Source organism: Dipteris shenzhenensis, chromosome 23 (assembly GCF_047967505.1).
Source record: "Dipteris shenzhenensis isolate YYH24624 ecotype China chromosome 23, Dip_SZ_1.0, whole genome shotgun sequence".
Classification (NCBI taxonomy): domain Eukaryota; kingdom Viridiplantae; phylum Streptophyta; class Polypodiopsida; order Gleicheniales; family Dipteridaceae; genus Dipteris; species Dipteris shenzhenensis.
This window is the reverse complement of record NC_141618.1, coordinates 11,978,560-11,996,636: the sequence shown is the minus strand read 5'-3', so window position 1 is coordinate 11,996,636 and position 18,077 is coordinate 11,978,560. Positions and strand designations below refer to the sequence as shown.

Below are 18,077 nucleotides of genomic sequence, written 5' to 3'. Positions count from 1 at the left end.
CATTGAGGATTGAGGCTGGTAAAGCTACAGGCATACCCAGAGAGCAGAGAATCTACAAACTATGCACGATGGGAGAGGTCGAGACAAAGAAGCACTTTCTATGTGTCTGCCCCGTCTATTACAAGATCCAGGGACGTTATCACTGCCTCTTTCAAGAGGGTCATGGCTTTGGTTCGTTTACACGGTTGATCCATTTTCCCGACCAAGTTTGTGTTGGGCTCTATTTGATTGAGATTCGATGACACAAAAATATACTAATGCGACAGACCAAAGAGCAGCGAGAGGCGATGCCACAGATCACCGTGATCGACTAAGCAAAGACCCGTGTCACAGACTTCTATGCATTTGAGCCAGCTCCAAGGGACGATGAGGAAGAGGAGCTAGATAAGATGAGGGCATCATGGATTAGCACTGAGAGCCACCGCCACGATGCCACCAGACGAGAGACGCACATTCCACATGCGGCACGGAGAGTGACCAGAGCACACACACGATCGAGGTCTGGTCTATCTCAGCCCTCCTCAAAGGAGACCGCCAGAGACAAGGCCTCACCCTTGCCGTAGCCCATCGGATACAGAAACCCAGGAGACCACACCCTTGTTGGAAAGGTCACCTCCCCATCTGTAAGCCCCCAAATGAGGAGAAGATGGGGGAGGGAGACCTAGGGCAAGATCTGCCCAAGAGAAAAGAAAGATAGGGGGCTGCCACATGGGCAGCACCTCACATCAAAAGAGATGAGAGTACATGGCAGAAGGAAGCTTGCCTGGAGGGCAGATCTGGCAGAGGATGGCGAGGTGATTGTCAAGGACAGGACGGAGAAGATCTGTGCAGCATCTCCAGCCTAGAACAAAGGCGCGGTGACACGTGGCAGTAAGGACTGTTGGCGAGCTGCTTGGCGGAGACTGGGGGCAGGTGTATGGCCTGCAACAAGGGCCTGCTAGAGGCGCAATAATGGCAGGAGTAGCCAGCACCTTTGTCGGCCAGTAGAAAGGCTGGTAGGGCTGGTCAAAGACAGCCTACCGGGCTTGGATCAGGGCAGGACAATAGGGGCTGTGCCCAGCTATAAATAAGCCCCACAGGTCGGTGGGGAGGCAGGGCACACGTCAGCCTGCATAGGGACTATGCCCCTGCGTGGAAATAAGGGCACAAGTCCTAGTTTTGAGGGCCCCAAGGGGGTTGGTTTTATGACAGACTGGTTGGCCAGAATGAGGCTGCTGGTCGATATTTTTAAGGGGCCTTGGGCCCTATCTGTACACCCTCATGCCTACATCCAGGAGGCAGAGGAGTCTAGGAGTTGCTGCAGACTGAGCTCATCAAGGGCTGGACCTTGGCTGTCTTCTAGGGCAGCAAGGAGCTGAGATCTTTGGACGAAGAGTGTACAGATGCTCAAGGTGGAGCAGGCAAGCTCAGTGTTCTAGAGATATCCAGTAGATAGTAGAAGCTCCTTGTGGTAAGATCAAAGGACCACGCTCTAGTGGGACTTTGGATCTATTCTTTTGTATTGTGTCCATAGCTTTGGACGGAAATATATTGTTTTGGTGGTTTCTAGGTGGTTTCTATATCTGGCTGGATCATTGTCTATTTACTAGTCTGCACATCTATTTGAAGCACATAAGTTAAGAAGTTTGTGATTCCATCTACCACGCACACTTTGTGAGCTCCTGCGCTATTCTATCAGTCTTCCACTATGCGTACTCTCTGTTCGTTGATTTCTAACAGCCCTCCGCCACCCTGAGAGACAGATCGACAGACACAGATACGAGAGCTCCTTACATCCCATCAGAGAGCCACTAGGATGCCTAGATACATGGAGCCTTTGTGTGTTCTCGGAGCATTATCTTTGAGCACTTGATGCTATTTTTGCTATTTTGCTACTTTGCTATTTTGTTCACTAGTTTAGCACTTTAGCTTTCAGCAAGGGCCTTAGTGAGCCCTTTGCTTCAGCCCATAGCCGCTTGTATGAGTTACTTTTGGTTTGTACTTTGTCTCATAGGCCCGCGAGGCCTCCCACAGACTTAATGCATCTCTCTCTCTCTCTCTCTCTCTCTCTCTCTCTCTCTCTCACACACACACACACACACACTTTTTTTTTTCTAGTGAAAACTTGGAGTGCTTTATATTACAAGATAGCTATCCAGAAAAAAACTGGTAAGCTGAAATATTACATCGAGTGAAAATGTCCACACACTTTTTTTTTTTAGTGTAAGCCATGATTGTTTATATTGCAAGAAAAACCACCTCAAAGCGAGGAGCTAGAAATTACATCAGCTGAAAACCTTTGTATATGCTGAATATACATCATGATCGATGTAGCGAGTCTGCAAGCACTCAAAAAAAGATTGCTGCAGAGAACGCTTGGAAAAGTAAATAAAGAAAATGTCCACACACACACACATGTGCATACATGTACACAAATAACAAAAATATGCAAAATATCCACACAAGGCTCAAAAGTCTCTTTTTCATTATTTTGCAACAAAAAAAGAGGGGAGAGTATGCATCTTTTAAGATATCAATGTCACTATACCTGCTCACTTGATTTAAGTGATTTCTCCTCCAATGAAAGCTCACGATGACACCATGTAGCAATAATTATTCGTCCGCCAGGCTTTGTCACACGAGCTAATTCTGATAAGAACTTCAAGAATACAAGGGAACGACAAAAAAGTTAGCACAACTACTTTAAAGCAAAACCAGTAATAACATAATATGTAATACTCAACTATGCTTGAAATACCCATATAATATCTACTGAAGCAACATGACACAAGTTCAACTTGTCCTTTTTTTCCCCTTAAAAAGAAATGTTATGTTAGAGCTTCGAATACATTACAAAAAGAGTCAATTATCAATGAGGCACTAGAGAGAGAGTTTGGCTAGCCTATAGGCTCCTTCTCTTTGGGTCCCAACTCGTTGCCTAGGATACAATGCCAACAACTAATGTGGTAGACTATACACCCAACGGATTCCTCAATCTATGAAAATGTAAGATAGACTTATCGGCCATGCCTTGCAAAAATGCTCATGCTGGTAGATAGTCTTCGTACACCCCTTTGTACCTTGTTCCCAAATGGCATGCAAGGTGTAGTAATATCTAGACAAATGTTCATGAGAATGGCAATAGGACGGACATGCAATCATGAGGCTGTAACAATATGCCCCAAATGTCCAAGAAGTGATGCTAGCAACCACCTGTGCATAAAGGTATGAGCCTTGCCCAAAACTACACTATAGAAGACAGGTGAGGGCATGTTGAGAAGGACACTATCATGGCACCGACTATAATGGTAAGCCATAAAATAGACCTGGAGTGATCCAGTCCTAGACAACTGACCTGTACAACACACCCCTGCAGTGTCCTCATCCTCCCATCTCAAACCCTCCCTCCATGCCTCCATGATGGCTGCCTTTATCTCCTCAATCCCGTGTGTTTCTCCCCTCATACGAGCCGATGTCTTTAGATGTTTCTTTGAGTGTTGCAAGACGCAACTCTATGCACCATGTATCTAGCTAGGCCACTATCCCATCGTGCCCAATTCATGTGTCTCCAATTACCAAGGAATACTTCACACACCAAGCCTATTATCTTCATCTTAGTTGTTTTAAGCTACAAGGATATCACATATTCATAATTTATACACCATCTTACTATGCTGGTGGCAGCTTTTGTTGTAGGATCGAATGAAAGAGAGAGAGAGTGCAGGTAGCAAAGAGTCGCCCGAGTCTTAGCCGTCAAAACTAGGATGATGAAAAATAGGAGTACAAGGTACTTGTACCTAGACCTAGGACTAAGTGTCCTAGGTGTCACATAGGACTAAGTGTCCTAGGTGTCACATAGGACTAAGTGTCCTATGTGGCCTAAAAGGTACTAACACTACAAGTGCCTACATTTATGCCTACAAGGCACATACCATGGCCTATAGGGCATCACTAGAACCACCAGGTATTCTGAGACGTTTCCAGAGTACTTCAGCCCATCCCATGGAGGGAGGTTTGTAGGCCATCTTCAAGTGCCTACATTTATGCCTACAAGGCACATACCATGGCCTATAGGGCATCACTAGAACCACCAGAAGATGGCCTACAAACCCCCCTCCATGGGATGGGCTGAAGTACTCTGGAAACGTCTCAAAATACTTGGCATTTTCTGGTCATGGTGGCACATGTTCATCCAAAAGGATATAGCCACCTATGAATGTACAAGGGATGTCAGATCATGTAACAAAGGGAGCCAAGTGTAAAGCCTATCGGAAGACTTCGAACTTGGGACGAGGAAGTGCCTTTGTAAACATATCTGCTATGTTGTCCCCTGTGGGAAGATAGGACAACTCTATGTCTCCTGCTGACAACCGCTCCCGAACATAATGATAGTGAACTTCAATATGCTTGGTACGCGCATGAAACACTGGGTTACGCGCAATGGCCAAAGCACTCTGGCTGTCAATGTAGACAATAGTGGAGGATGTCTGGCAAATACCAAGATCTGTAAGTAACTGTCGAAGCCAAACACACTCTACTGTAGCGGTGAAAGCTGCCATGTACTCAGCCTCACAGCTAGACGTGGCAACTGTTGGTTGCTTCTTGCTGAGCCAAGAGATACATGAATTGCCAAGCAAAAAACAATTGCCAGTATGTGACACTCTGGTGTCGGAACATCCTGCCCAGTCACTATCCGTGTAAGCATGCATGGTAAGTGAACCCTGATCACCATAGAAGAGGGCTAAATCCTGAGTGCCTCTGAGATATCTGAAGACTCTCTTCACTGCCTGCCAATGCTGTGAACTGGGCATGTGCATGAATCTGCTGAGCTGAGATACTGCATACTGCAAGTCAGGTCTGGTGTGACATAAATAAATAAGGCATCCAACAGCCTGCTGATAAAGAGTGATATCACATGGTGGGCTCCCATCATGAGCTGAGAATTTGAAGCCAGGGTCCACTAGAGTAGAGATTGGCTTGCAATCCTCAAACTGAAAACGATCAAGGAGCTGTCCAATATACTTGGACTGAGACATCATAATACCCCCCTCAACATGAGCAAACTGAATGCCCAGATAATAATGGAGCCGTCCCATGTCTGACATGTCAAAAATCTGCTGCAAATCAGCCTTGAAAGCTGCAATTTGTTGAGTATCTGGGCCCGTGATGAGCATATCATCCACATATAAAATCAGCACTAAAAAATTAGATCCACTCCCACGGACATAAAGAGTGGGTTCTGTGGGACTATTCTGAAAACCAAGGGATAGTAAGTGTGCATGAATTTTGGCATACCATGCCCTGGGTGCCTGCTTCAAACCATAAAGGGCTTTTCTAAGCCGGCATACCTTATTTTCAGAATTAACAACCTCAAAGCCAGGAGGTTGTGTGACATAGACTTCTTCCTGCAGATCCCCATGAAGAAAAGCAATCTTGATGTCAAGTTGGTGCACTTGCCAATGATGATGGGCTGCAATGGCAATGACACATCTAATGGTAGTAATCCTGGATGTGGGAGCAAATGTCTCCTCAAAGTCAATGCCTCGTTGTTGGGCATACCCTTTTGCAACAAGACGGGCTTTGTATCGATCTATGCTGCCATCAGATTTCCTTTTTAATTTGTAGACCCACCGCGTTCCAATGGCATGCTTGCCGGGAGGGAGATCTACTAATTCCCATGTGTCATTTTTGGCAATAGATTGTAACTCAGCTCTCATTGCATCCATCCACTCTTTGCTGTCAAAAGCATCTTTATGGCACAGAGGCTCTTCATTGCAAGCTGTAGCAAGGAGTGCAAACTCAAGAAAGTGACCATGCTGTCTGTTTCCTGATCTTGTCCGGGCAGCAAAAGGCTGATCTTGTTTGCTGTCCCTCAATGTATCAAGAAGCCATCTAGGAACTTGCCTTTGATGTCTATTGACAGCTCTTTCTTCGATGATTGCATCATGAGTAGTGGGATCATTTTGTGTCGGAAGAGAAACCTGCAAATCTATGTTGAGGGTGACAAGCTTGCATCCTGATTCATTCTCAACCATATTCAGCCATCTCTGAAAGCATAAGAAAACTTCAGATTTGGCCTTTAAAGGATATACCCAGCAATATCTTGTGAAATCATCAATGAGAGTCATGAAATACTTATACCCCCTAATGGCATTTGTCCTCATTGGGCCACAGACATCACTGTGTACTAGCTGCAATTTCCTTTGTGAGAGTTTTGGACAATTCTTTTGAAAAGGAAATCGATGCATCTTACCCAAAAGACAACCCTCACACACATGTTTGGAAACTGTGTGAATCTGAGGTACATCATTTGCCATCTGCTGTGAATGTAGCTTTGCAAGAGCTCTATAATTGAGATGGCCCATTCTCTCACGCCAAAGATGACTTTCAGCAAGCTGTGAATCTGAAATAGCCAATGCTTCAATAGAAAGTGCAGCTGAATGATGATCAAGGTGATAAAGCCCTTTTTGCAAAGTGCCAGTGAGAACTATGGCATTGTCATCACGAAGATCATAAACAAGACATCTGTAGCCATCAAAAATCACTCTGAAACCTGAAGTAGCAATTGCTGAAATTGAAATCAAGTTGACTTCAATGCCAGGCACAAAAAGAACATTTGTCAGAGTGACAGGATGGCTTGAAATGGATGTGAGCTGCACATCTCCAACTCCTTTTACAGCATATGAAGCATTATTAGCACATGTAATGGTCCCCCCTCGAGATGCATCAGCTAAAGAATGAAACAACTGTCTGCAAGATGTGACATGCTTGGAAGCACGACTATCAAAGTACCAGGACTGAGCATCATTAGCAGTAAAGAATGCACCAGCTTTGGATGGATCAAATGAGCATTAACTGTCAATCCTGCTTTCTTTTTCTCTGAAGCAATGCGCTTCCTGCATTCTGAAATGTCATGTCCAGGCTTGCGACAATAGTTGCATCTTTTCTTCTTTGCCTTATCTGCTGTATTTTTAGATGCATGGGAGGAATTGCAGCTGCTATGCGCAGATTTTGGCTTGCCCATAGGCTTGGAAGCCTTGTCTCTTCCTGTCTGCTATGAAGCAAATGCATGATCAGGAATAATGGCTTGTCTATTAGCTCTACTTTGCTCTTCCTACAAAAGCAAAGTAACTAGCTGATCAAAAGAATAGTGGTCTGGATTACCCATGGCCACTAATCGAAGGGTTGTAGCAAACCCTTGATATGTATCTGGTAGTCCATTCAATGTGGTACTAACAAGCTGTGAATTTGGCACCACCTCATCAATGTTGGCAAGCTGTTCCATGAGGTCCTTGACCTTTGTCAAGTATGCATCCATTGACTCACCTTCATTCATACTGACTTCCTATAATTGCCTTCTCAAATATGCAACACGAGCTTCATTGCAAATTTGATAGAGAGAGGCCAATTTATCCCAAGCATCCTTTGCTGTCCTGCAAGACCGGATGTGTGGAATAATGATTCTCTTGCATGATAAAGCAATGCATGAATGTGCATTTGCATCTCTTGCATCCCATCTTGACTGTTCTTGAGTTGGAAGAGCAGCAGCAGGAGTGCTAGAGGAAGAGGCATCAAGAGGAGTACCCCCTACAGAAGGACCAGCAGTAGAGGCAACCACTATAGCATTGGCTGGCCTCAGATCAGCCCCAGAAACAATATTCCACAAATGCTTTGCAACAAGAATATGTTTCATGAGATAAGACCACATTGGATAGTTGGTGCCATCCAACTTATCATCTTCACGAAGAACTCCAAATAAATGTTGATTGTTCCCAGCCATAGCAAATGTGATACCCTAAAAAAGACCTGAAAACCCAAAAGCCTCAAGGCTATCACTGCAAAAAGATGGCTGTCCAAAAAATGACAGCAAATATCTGCAAATTTCTGACCCAAATCAAAGGGCAAATGTGTGACCTAAATGTGACTGTGACGGGCAATGTTCACTACAAAAAATAGCAAATCTGGCAAAAGCCCCAAATTTATTGAGGGCAAATAGGCCAAAAAGGGGGCGAATGCAGAAAAGCCCCAAATTTTGCTGAAATTTTTGCAAATGTGACCCAATGTATGCAAATCTGATTGAATGTCCTGCAAAAAAGACTCAATGTCTGAAAATCTGAATCAATGTCCTGCAAATGTGACTCAATGTTCTCCAATCTGTCCCAATGTATTGCAATCAAAAGAGAAATTGCAGACCAAATCCCAAAAAAAATATAGCCTCAAGGCTTGCAACTGCAAAATTAGGACTTGCTGTCCACAAAATGACTGCAAAAGTGCACCTATCCCAAAGTATGGACCTCAAAATGTAGGCTTTCCAAGCTGTTGAAATGGCCTGAGAAGATTTCAAATAGTAGAAGGAAGATAAGGAGAGCAAAAGTCCTCAAAAGCCCCAAATTTTGAGAATACTCTGCAAGTGATTTCACACGTGCAAAGGTTGTACCGAATCCCAAAGCAGGTACGACATAGGTACAATGCATGTGAGCGTATAATTGTACGGATGTAGAGTACGCTGATTGTACGAAATGCAGGTACGGAGATCAATACGATACCTTGTACGAACACGTACAGAGTTGTACAATTGCTCAAGTACGAAATGCAAAGTACACTGTCTGTACGGAATGCAGGCACGGGACATGTACGGAACACAGCGTACGGCTGTACGGAAGGTGCAGCGCAATGGAGCACAATACGACGTAGTACGGATGTACGACGCATGTACGTAATAGGTACTGTGTACGGGATCCAACGTACGGTGGCGCAGATACGTACGGAGGTAAGCGTAGATACGTACGGAGGTACGGTTGTACGACTGGTACAAATCCGATGAGCAGGAGACGAGTCTACCTCAGCTCTGATACCACTGTAGGATCGAATGAAAGAGAGAGAGAGTGCAGGTAGCAAAGAGTCGCACGAGTCTTAGCCGTCAAAACTAGGATGATGAAAAATAGGAATACAAGGTACTTGTACCTAGACCTAGGACTAAGTGTCCTAGGTGTCACATAGGACTAAGTGTCCTAGGTGGCCTAAAAGGCACTAACACTACAAGTGCCTACATTTATGCCTACAAGGCACATACCATGGCCTATAGGGCATCACTAGAACCACCAAAAGATGGCCTACATTTATGACAGCAGCCACAACTGACATTTCATATATTGTTACAGCCAATGACATCCCAGCGACCAGATGTCGGGATAGTGCATGGGATGGACTCCACTACATGAGTTAATACAGCCACAGGTTTGTCAATAAGTAAGTTCTTGTCCACTAGTACCCACTGGAGAACAGTAGGTTAAGTGTTTCCATCTTATAGTTTAGGTCTTAGCCTAGGTTAGGAGTCCCTTTAGGGTCCCCAAAGGCTGGACACGTAAGCAGGGAAGGCAGCCTGCAAAGGCTGCCCAAAAACTCCCTTGGCAATGAACCAGGGAGGGCTTTTTATAGACTGGTTGTAGGCCAACAAGTCTGTAAAACAGACCGACTCAGTCGGCTGTTTACAGACTGGGTTGGCTCAGTCCAGCCCTATAAAAGGGCCCCTTGGCTGCCCTGTTTTCTCATTCAGTTTGCTCCTGCCTTCAGTTCTCCTACAGCTCCACTTCAGCCTCCTATGCAGCCCCTGAGATCCTCAGATCTGGCCCTGCTCTAGCCTCAGTCCCTTGGCCATCAGTTCAGCCTGATCTGAAGGTGACCACGCGGCACAACAGTTGGAGGTTTGGACCAGCCTCAGTCCCTTGGCCATCAGTTCAGCCTGATCTGAAGGTGACCACGCAGCACAACAGTCGGAGGTTTGGACCAGCAAACGGAGAGAGGTTTGGACACTGTTTCCTCAGCTTTCTCAGCTCTCTTTTACAGTTTACACAGCTCACTCTCAGCTCTATATTTCAGTCATCTCTCAGTTCTCTCATAGGATTTATCACTTCTAGTTTTCACTCTCTCACTCACGCAGTAACCCTACATTCCGATAGACAGCACAAGCCTCTTCCTTGCCTTGCAGAAGCGTCCTACATCGTCAGTGTGGACAGCATCAAGGTCTCGGTATTGGTCGGCGTTGCCTCTCAGGTCCTTGGGTCTACTATACGTGTGCACAGTGAGCTCTTCAAAAGCGCGTTCCGTGCTCTCTCGAAGAGTGTTCTTTGTATTTCTCAGTTCTCCAAGTATAAAGCAAATTCTCCCCTGATTGGGGGAGGGGGCCCTCAGTGGGTACAGGGACCCAATCGGTTGTTGACTCTACTCTCTCTCTACCCTCATCTCCTTTCTCTCTCTATGGTAAACAACGCTCATTCCTCGCTAAAGGTTTAAAGAAGGTCTCGCTGTGAATTACACGATCAGATAACCGTTGCATGCTACATTGGTATCAGAGCTTCAGTCTGTATCCAGCTTGACTACCGCGAGTGTATGGTTGTGTTGAGATCCGGAAAGGACACACAATCAAGCGCCATGGAAGGGTCAGGAAAAGATTTCAACCGCGAAGACTTTGAAGAGGAGAAAGACTACCAACAAGATACGCTTCCGCCGAATGCTCAAGAAGTGATGGCGAACCTTCTAGAGCAGAATCGGGTCCTGCAATCGGGTCCTGCTGCAGCAACTCGAAGAACATTCATCCCAGCTAGAAGAAAGCAGAAGACAGCTGGACAAGACAAAATAACATCTGGAGGAAAAAGAAGCAGAAAAGCTACTGGAAGAAAGAGGAACCACAGATTTTGAAAAACTGCTCTTGTTGATGCGTGAGGAACGCAAAAATGAGGAGACACTGTGACGCGTAGAGCTCGCCCAGGTAGAGAGGCAACAAAAGCTGGACGGAGAGGCGATGCTTCTCCAACACAAACAGATGTTAGCCGCTATTATGCAGGCAAGTTTGAGCGCAGCGGCCGTCTCCACCACAGCTTCGCCATCGACAAAGGTAACACCACTCACTCGGTCCACTCCAAATTTTGTTAAGTATGATGGTAAGTGTGACCATTTAGCAATTTTGCAATTTATTCATCAGTTTGTAGCTCATTTTCTGTTAGCGTGGATTCAAGATGAGCAAGATAAAGTCCACCTTGCAACCCCTCATCTTACAGGTGAGGCGGTGACTTAGTGGCAGCATTGGGCTAGTAAATGTACTGACCCAAAAACGTTTAAGACGAATTTCGTTTGGGCAACGTTTGTGGCCGACCTCAAAGCCCGTTTTCTCCCACCCCAATATATGCTTAACCTGGAGGATGAGTTCGCTCGTCTCTCCCATAATGGTTTGCCTGTGTTGACATACAGTAATAAGGTCATCACACTGGTGCAACAGTTGGGCGTGACGGAGAGCGTCAAGATGAAGCAATTCATTCGAGGTTTGGACACGAACATACGTTTTACCATTCGGAACTTCGACCCGCCGGATTACGAGCGGGCGCTGACTCTCACACAAAATCAGGAGATGATGCTCAATGGGGGAAAGCCCAAGCAGGTCCAGAAAGATTCCAAAGCCTCGCAGTAGTCAAACAACACAACAGGTAAGGATCATCAGAAGGACAACCAGTTCAAAAAGAAAGACGGCCAGGCTTCTGGTCAAAAGAAGGAGTCCAAGCCAAAGATGACTCCGGATGAGAAGGCTAAAGTGGGTATTACGGGAGGCTATCTACAGCCCGACGAGCAGAAGCGGTACCACCAAGAACATCGCTGCTTTCATTGCCACCACATCGGTGGGCATGGCAAGAAGGATTGTCCGAAGTGACTTGCCGAAAAGACTGCAAAAGCACCTACTTCATCCGTCGCCAATGTATCGGCTCTTCCAGCCCCGCCTCCATCCTCAGCTACGAATGCCCTCTTCCCTGCTTTGAACGTTGTTCCCACGGGTCTTTCAAGGTAAGAAGGAGGGCAACTTCTCATATCAAAAGAAGGCGCTCATTCGAGCATATGGCACAACTAACGGGCATCAATTTATTGTCTTATTCAATATGGGGAGTTCAAAAGATGCCATCTCCCCTAAGCTTGCCAAGACAGTGGGGTGCACCTTGGTGCCTCACGAACTTGTAGTGGACGGGTTCACGCCCGGCTTGCACACACACATCACGCATAAGGCCATCCAGTTCACTTTTTCAGTTTAGAAGGCCATGTTTACGCGGGATTTTATATTGACTCCTTTGATGGGATGCGACATGATCCTCGGGATTCAATGGTTCCGTGAGCATGGATAATGGTTTATAATGGCTGATCTTCTCTTAAATCCAGCATAAAGACAGGTGGTCGCAAGACAGATTATAAATACAGATTGGGAGTGGCTTGCAGGGACAAGTTAATCTCTTCATACAGCCGAAATATGACCAGGGAGCTTTCTATGCCTTTTAAGTTTTGTTGGGGTATATGCTATTCCGATGCCTAATTGGCGACAAGATACCTTCACGATTGTGGAAGGTTTACCTGAGCCCGCCATGACGTAGTTCCAGTTAGACACGACGCTTGCTCCAGGCCATTACTCATTAGAGGACGGTTGGCTTTTCTATAAGAAAAGGTTATGTGTACTCAAAGACAAACGATAGTTGCTTCTTCATGATGCCCATGATGCCCTTACCGGTGGTCACAGAGGTATCAACGGGACTTTGGAGAAGTTAGAGCGCTATTTCTATCGGCCAAAGATGCGAAAGGACGTATACGGCTATGTGCAGGATTGTCAAATATTCCAAAAGGTCAAGGCTTCCCACAAGAAAGAGGCAGGCTTACTTATGCCATTGCCAATCCCCGACGGTCCTTTCCAGGACATAGGTATGGATTTCGTGGGACCACTTCCAGCATCCGCAGGTACGCGTAATACTCAATGTCTTACTATTGTTTGTCGCTTTAGTAAATATTGTATGCTCATTCCCTGCAAACAAACGGTCAGGGCTGAAGACGTAGCTCGTTTGTTTATCAAGTATTAGTATCTCATTGGAGGGTTGCCAAAGACCATCACATCCAATAGGGACTCCAAGTTTACGTCTAACTTCTGGCGAGCCTTGTTTGATAATTTTGGTACTAAGCTGCAAATGTCCAGCGCTTTCCATCCGCAATCGAACGGCGAGACAAAAAAGTATAATGGTATGGCATTTGATATGTTGAAATCATATTGTCATGATGCTTAGGAAAAGTGGGAGCAGTTTCTTCCGCTTGTGCAGGCCATTCTAAACGATACCTATTCTTCGAGTATTGGTCGCACACCTTATGAAGTGACGTTTGGACGGCAATTTACCTCACTCCTCACCCGGATGGTGTCTCCATCTCTTGAAGCTAACAAAACCACCGAATCCGTGGCAGAGATTACGGAGCCCGTGAAAAGCCGCATTGCCAAAGCTCAAGCATCATATACACGCCAAGCTAATAAATCCAAATGAGATGTCCAGTATAAAGAGGGTCAATGGGTGTATTTACGCATTATCAAGCAACGATTGAAGCATGTGGGCAAACGATGCCCTAAGCTCTCCTTCAGGAGCTTCGAACCATTCCCTATTATTCAAAAGATCAATGATGTCTCAATGAAGTTACGCCTACCAGACAGTTGGACTATGCACAACATGTTCCATGTAGCTTGGTTGAAGCCAGATTTTGGACCTCCTCTTTCAGAGATTTCCGACGAGCAACAACCTGAAATTCTTGATGAAGCCAAAGTTTTGCAGCCAGAACAAATCCTTCTTCATAAATTCAAGCATGGGTCAGGACTCAGGATCCGGGAGTTTTACACCAAGTTCCGTGATCGAGGTATCCATGAAGCAGTGTGGTTGGACGAAGATTTTTTCGAGGAGTTTCCCCAGATATTGGCAAACTACTTGGAAGCAATGAACCTACCGCCAAGTTAAGGAGGGAATGTCACATGCACCCCTGCACTTGGGTGCAAGGTGACACACTGGCTACATCGACAAGTGCATTATAGTTCCCAGATAGGAGATTCTGTCGTATGTTGTGACCCCTTTGTGAGCCCTTGTCTAGGGACAATCAGCCACAAGCTACGTAGGTCAGTCTCTCAGCATTAGGTCAAGTCCATAAGTCAATTCTTGTTCACTAGTACCCACTGGAGAACAGTAGGTTAAGTGTTTCCATCTTATAGTTTAGGTCTTAGCCTAGGTTAGGAGTCCCTTTAGGGTCCCCAAAGGCTGGACAAGTAAGCAAGGAAGGCAGCCTGCAAAGGCTGCCCAAAAACTCCCCTAACAAATGAACCAGGGAGGGCTTTTTATAGACTGGTTGTAGGCCAACCAGTCTGTAAAACAGACCGACTCAGTCAGCTGTTTACAGACTGGGTTGGCTCAGTCCAGCCCTATAAAAGGGCCCCTTGGCTGCCCTGTTTTCCCATTCAGTTTGCTCCTGCCTTCAGTTCTCGTACAGCTCCACTTCAGCCTCCTGTGCAGCCCTTGAGATCCTCAGATCTGGCCCCCCTTGGCCATCAGTTCAGCCTGATCTGAAGGTGACCACACAGCACAACAGTCGGAGGTTTGGACCAGCAAACGGAGAGAGGTTTGGACACTGTTTCCTCAGCTTTCTCAGCTCTCTTTTACAGTTTACACAGCTCACTCTCAGCTCTATATTTCAGTCATCTCTCAGTTCTCTCATAGAATCTATCACTTCTAGTTTTCACTCTCTCACTCACGTAGTAACCCTGTATTCCAGTAGACAGCACAAGCCTCTTCCTTGCCTTGCAGAAGTGTCCTACATCGTCAATGTGGACAGCATCAAGGTCTTGGTATTGGTCGGCATTGCCTCTCAAGTCCTTGGGTCTGCTATACGTGTGCACAGTGAGCTCTTCAGAAGCGCGTTTCATACTCTCTCGAAGAGTGTTTTTTGTATTTCTCAATTCTCCAAGTATAAAGCAAATTCTCCCCTGATTGGGGGAGGGGGCCCTTAGTGGGTACAGGGACCCAATCGGTTGTCGACTCTACTCTCTCTCTACCCTCATCTCCTTTCTCTCTCTATGGTAAACAACGCTCCTTCCTCGCTAAAGGTTTAAAGAAGGTCTCGCTGTGAATTACACGATCAGATAACCGTTGCATGTTACAGTTTCTATACCCCTTCATAGGGTTTACACACCCTATAGTATCCTAATACCTTCACACTAAGCCTTGGGGATGAGTCTTGGTGTGATAGGCAATAATGCTTGGTTAAGAGGATAGAACAAGACCATGTAGTTTAACCTAAGAGGTGGACATACTCTCTAGAACCAATAATCTTTGAGTGAATTCTATATATATATACCTTTGTAAGACTAGAATTCTAGTTTACCCTCATCACTCACATGCTTAGGTCGTACACATTGAGCCCTAACAACTAGTTTAGATCTGAGAAGTCTATAACTGAGTGGCCCTAGGAAGCCTAGGATACATTGAATGTTTTAGGCCTATTTGTGTAATTAATTATGGGCATGGGTAGCATAAGAACGGGACAAAATATTTTAAAACTGTTTAATTAACATATTATATTTTATTCCCAATTTATTAGGTTAGAATATTCTTTTAAATTTATAGATATTTACATTTAAAAAATATAAAATCTATTTTAACTTTTAAGTTGATCTTCATAGCTCTTTATACCTAGATGAATCCAATAAAATTCCCAAACTCATCCTCTAAAAACACGACATAGTACAATTTCAATCTCACGATAGTCACTCGTAAGATTGAAAACCATAAACTCCTTCACGCATAGTAGGAACTAGCTACTATGACATCCCCACTGACGTCATCAGCGCCCAACAGTGGGTGTAGACCATAGTATAAAAATATGCTCTCACACATACAAATCCACACACCCACACATACTTGAGCATCCATTTATACAAAGTCTTCGTATTGAGTTTCTGTTGGCACTCCGGAGGTGAAGGGCAGACTCAGCCATGACGAAGGCTAGCACGAAAGGAGAAGGCTAATAAAAAGTAGTCCAAAATCTCTTCATTCAAGCTACAACTGCTTGTGAAGTCTAAACGATTTCATTTTAGTCTCTCCCAAACGAGCATCTAAATCTAGCTGATAGGGCAACACACCATTTTAAGATAGAAAGAATTATAGTTCTTTAGCTGTTTTTTATTTCTGTCATTGAGATTGGGTGTGTATGCGTGATCCTTGTAAATTTCTAAATTAGAACTCCTGCATGCTCTTGCAAAACCAGCCAGCTCTCTCCACCTTCCATGATAGTGAGTGGACATCTTACACTCTACTACTCCCATTCCTGTGCGATTTGATCTTAGCAACCTTGTGCACTTCTGGCCCTTGAAATTCATCACCATCAAGCAGCAAGCTCCAAGCCCATGTTGCATGCTATCTAAGTGTGATTTGATATACACCTCCAACTACTTAATGTTTTCCCACTTTCTAGGCCTCCCTTGCACTAGCCTACCCAACCTACAATCATTCATTACTAGCTGTTCCTATCACCAAATCTTGCCACTTTTGCCTGTCAAGGAGAAATTTGTTCACTGCATTTGAATTTTGCCCTAGCCATCTTCTAGACCTGATGACAATTTCCATGCCCTTGACTTGATTGTGATTTGCGCACAAGCGCAATATCGTGATCGCCATTTAATCCAGGACGGAATATAGCAGCGTTTTGGAGTTTTGACACGTTCTACTTGACAATTTGACAAATTGAGCTGTTTGGGAATTGGTTTCATATTGCAGGTGTTTGGTTGTCGCTTGAGGTTTCTACAGCGTTATCAACTAGATTCATTACTAGCTGTTCCTATCACCAAATCTTGCCACTTTTGCCTGTCAAGGAGAAATATGTTCACAGCATTTGAATTTCGGCCTAGCCATCTTCTAGACCTGATGACAATTTGCATGCCCTTGACTTGATTGTGATTTGCGCACAAGAGCAATATCGTGATCGCGATTTAATCCAGGACGGAAAATAGCAACGTTTTGGAGTTTTGACACGTTCTACTTAACAATTTGACAAATTGAACTCTTTGGGAATTGGTTTCATATTGTATGTGTTTGGTTGTCGCTTGAGGTTTCTACAGCGTTATCAACTAGATCTTCACAGTGGCCTTGAGACACTCACGCTAGTGTCTACATGGGAGATTGATTGTGGACTCTTGAGCTCTACATGCGATCACATGTTGTATTCTCCTGTTTCTTAAGGGAGACGATGTATCTCATTAGACTCTATTAGGGTTTTTATTGGTTCCACTCTAGAGTTCTAAAATATCATTGTATTTAAAAACCAAGCATTATTGGATACTGAAATATTGGATACTTAAAGGAGACCATGTATCTCATTAGACTCTCCTAGGGTTTTTATTGGTTCCACTCTAGAGTTCTAAAATATCATTGTATTTAAAAACCAAGCATTATTGGATACTAAAATATATCATAGGCTTGGCTATGACAGGAAAAGATCCTTGTTCGCACCCATGGAATGTTGTTGTTTATTGATTTTGATCTCCATTTTATGTTTTGAGCTGTGTGTGATTTGATAAAAATTTATGTTGTTAGTTGCTTTCTCAAGTATCATTATTTAAGCTACAAGTGTGAATTAAATATATCATTGGAAAGACACTTTGAGCTTACTTTCTACCCATTGATGTATTTGATTGGCCTCGGAATGATAGCCATGGCTTGGCCTATATTCACCTGCCTTCTAACACTCCGCCAAGACTGTGCCCAAGTGGTATATACATATGGTGTAGGAATCCAACATGACAGACATTTAGCGATCAATGAATGCATCCAAGATTGAGTCCAGGCGCATGTTGGATACAATCCTTGGTATCACATCATTCGGAGCCTTGCAGTTTTGAGGAGGCCGCTGAATATCCGATATGGATAGCATCCATGGATTCAAAGATTGATTCCATCAAAGGAATAAGACTTGGGATTTGGTTCCACGACCATCGAAGCGGAAGGTCCTAGGTAACAAGGTGATTTTGTTTTGCTCATTATATTATATATTGATGACATTATCATCTCTAGAAACAATCATAGCAAGATAGGAGATACACAGGTTATGCTTCCAATGGTAACAAGATGATATTGTTTTGCTCGTTATATTATATATTGGTGACCTATCAGAAACAATCATAGCATGATAGGAGATACACAGGTTATGCTTCAAAATGAATACCGACTCGTCAAGCCCAAAATAGCCAACCCAGGGTCTGTAAAATCCGACTTGCG

At 44.5% G+C, this 18,077-nt stretch overlaps 1 protein-coding gene across 1 annotated transcript in view; it reads right to left on the bottom strand.

The window, feature by feature from the left end:
• Positions 1 to 18,077, bottom strand: part of G-TMT (gamma-tocopherol methyltransferase) — a 39,201-nt gene that overhangs the window by 6,482 nt on the left and 14,642 nt on the right. The window contains exon 4 of the mRNA XM_087394625.1: positions 2,528 to 2,638. Coding sequence (XP_087250751.1) covers positions 2,528 to 2,638 — 111 coding nt within the window. The remainder of the gene's footprint in view (positions 1 to 2,527; positions 2,639 to 18,077) is intronic.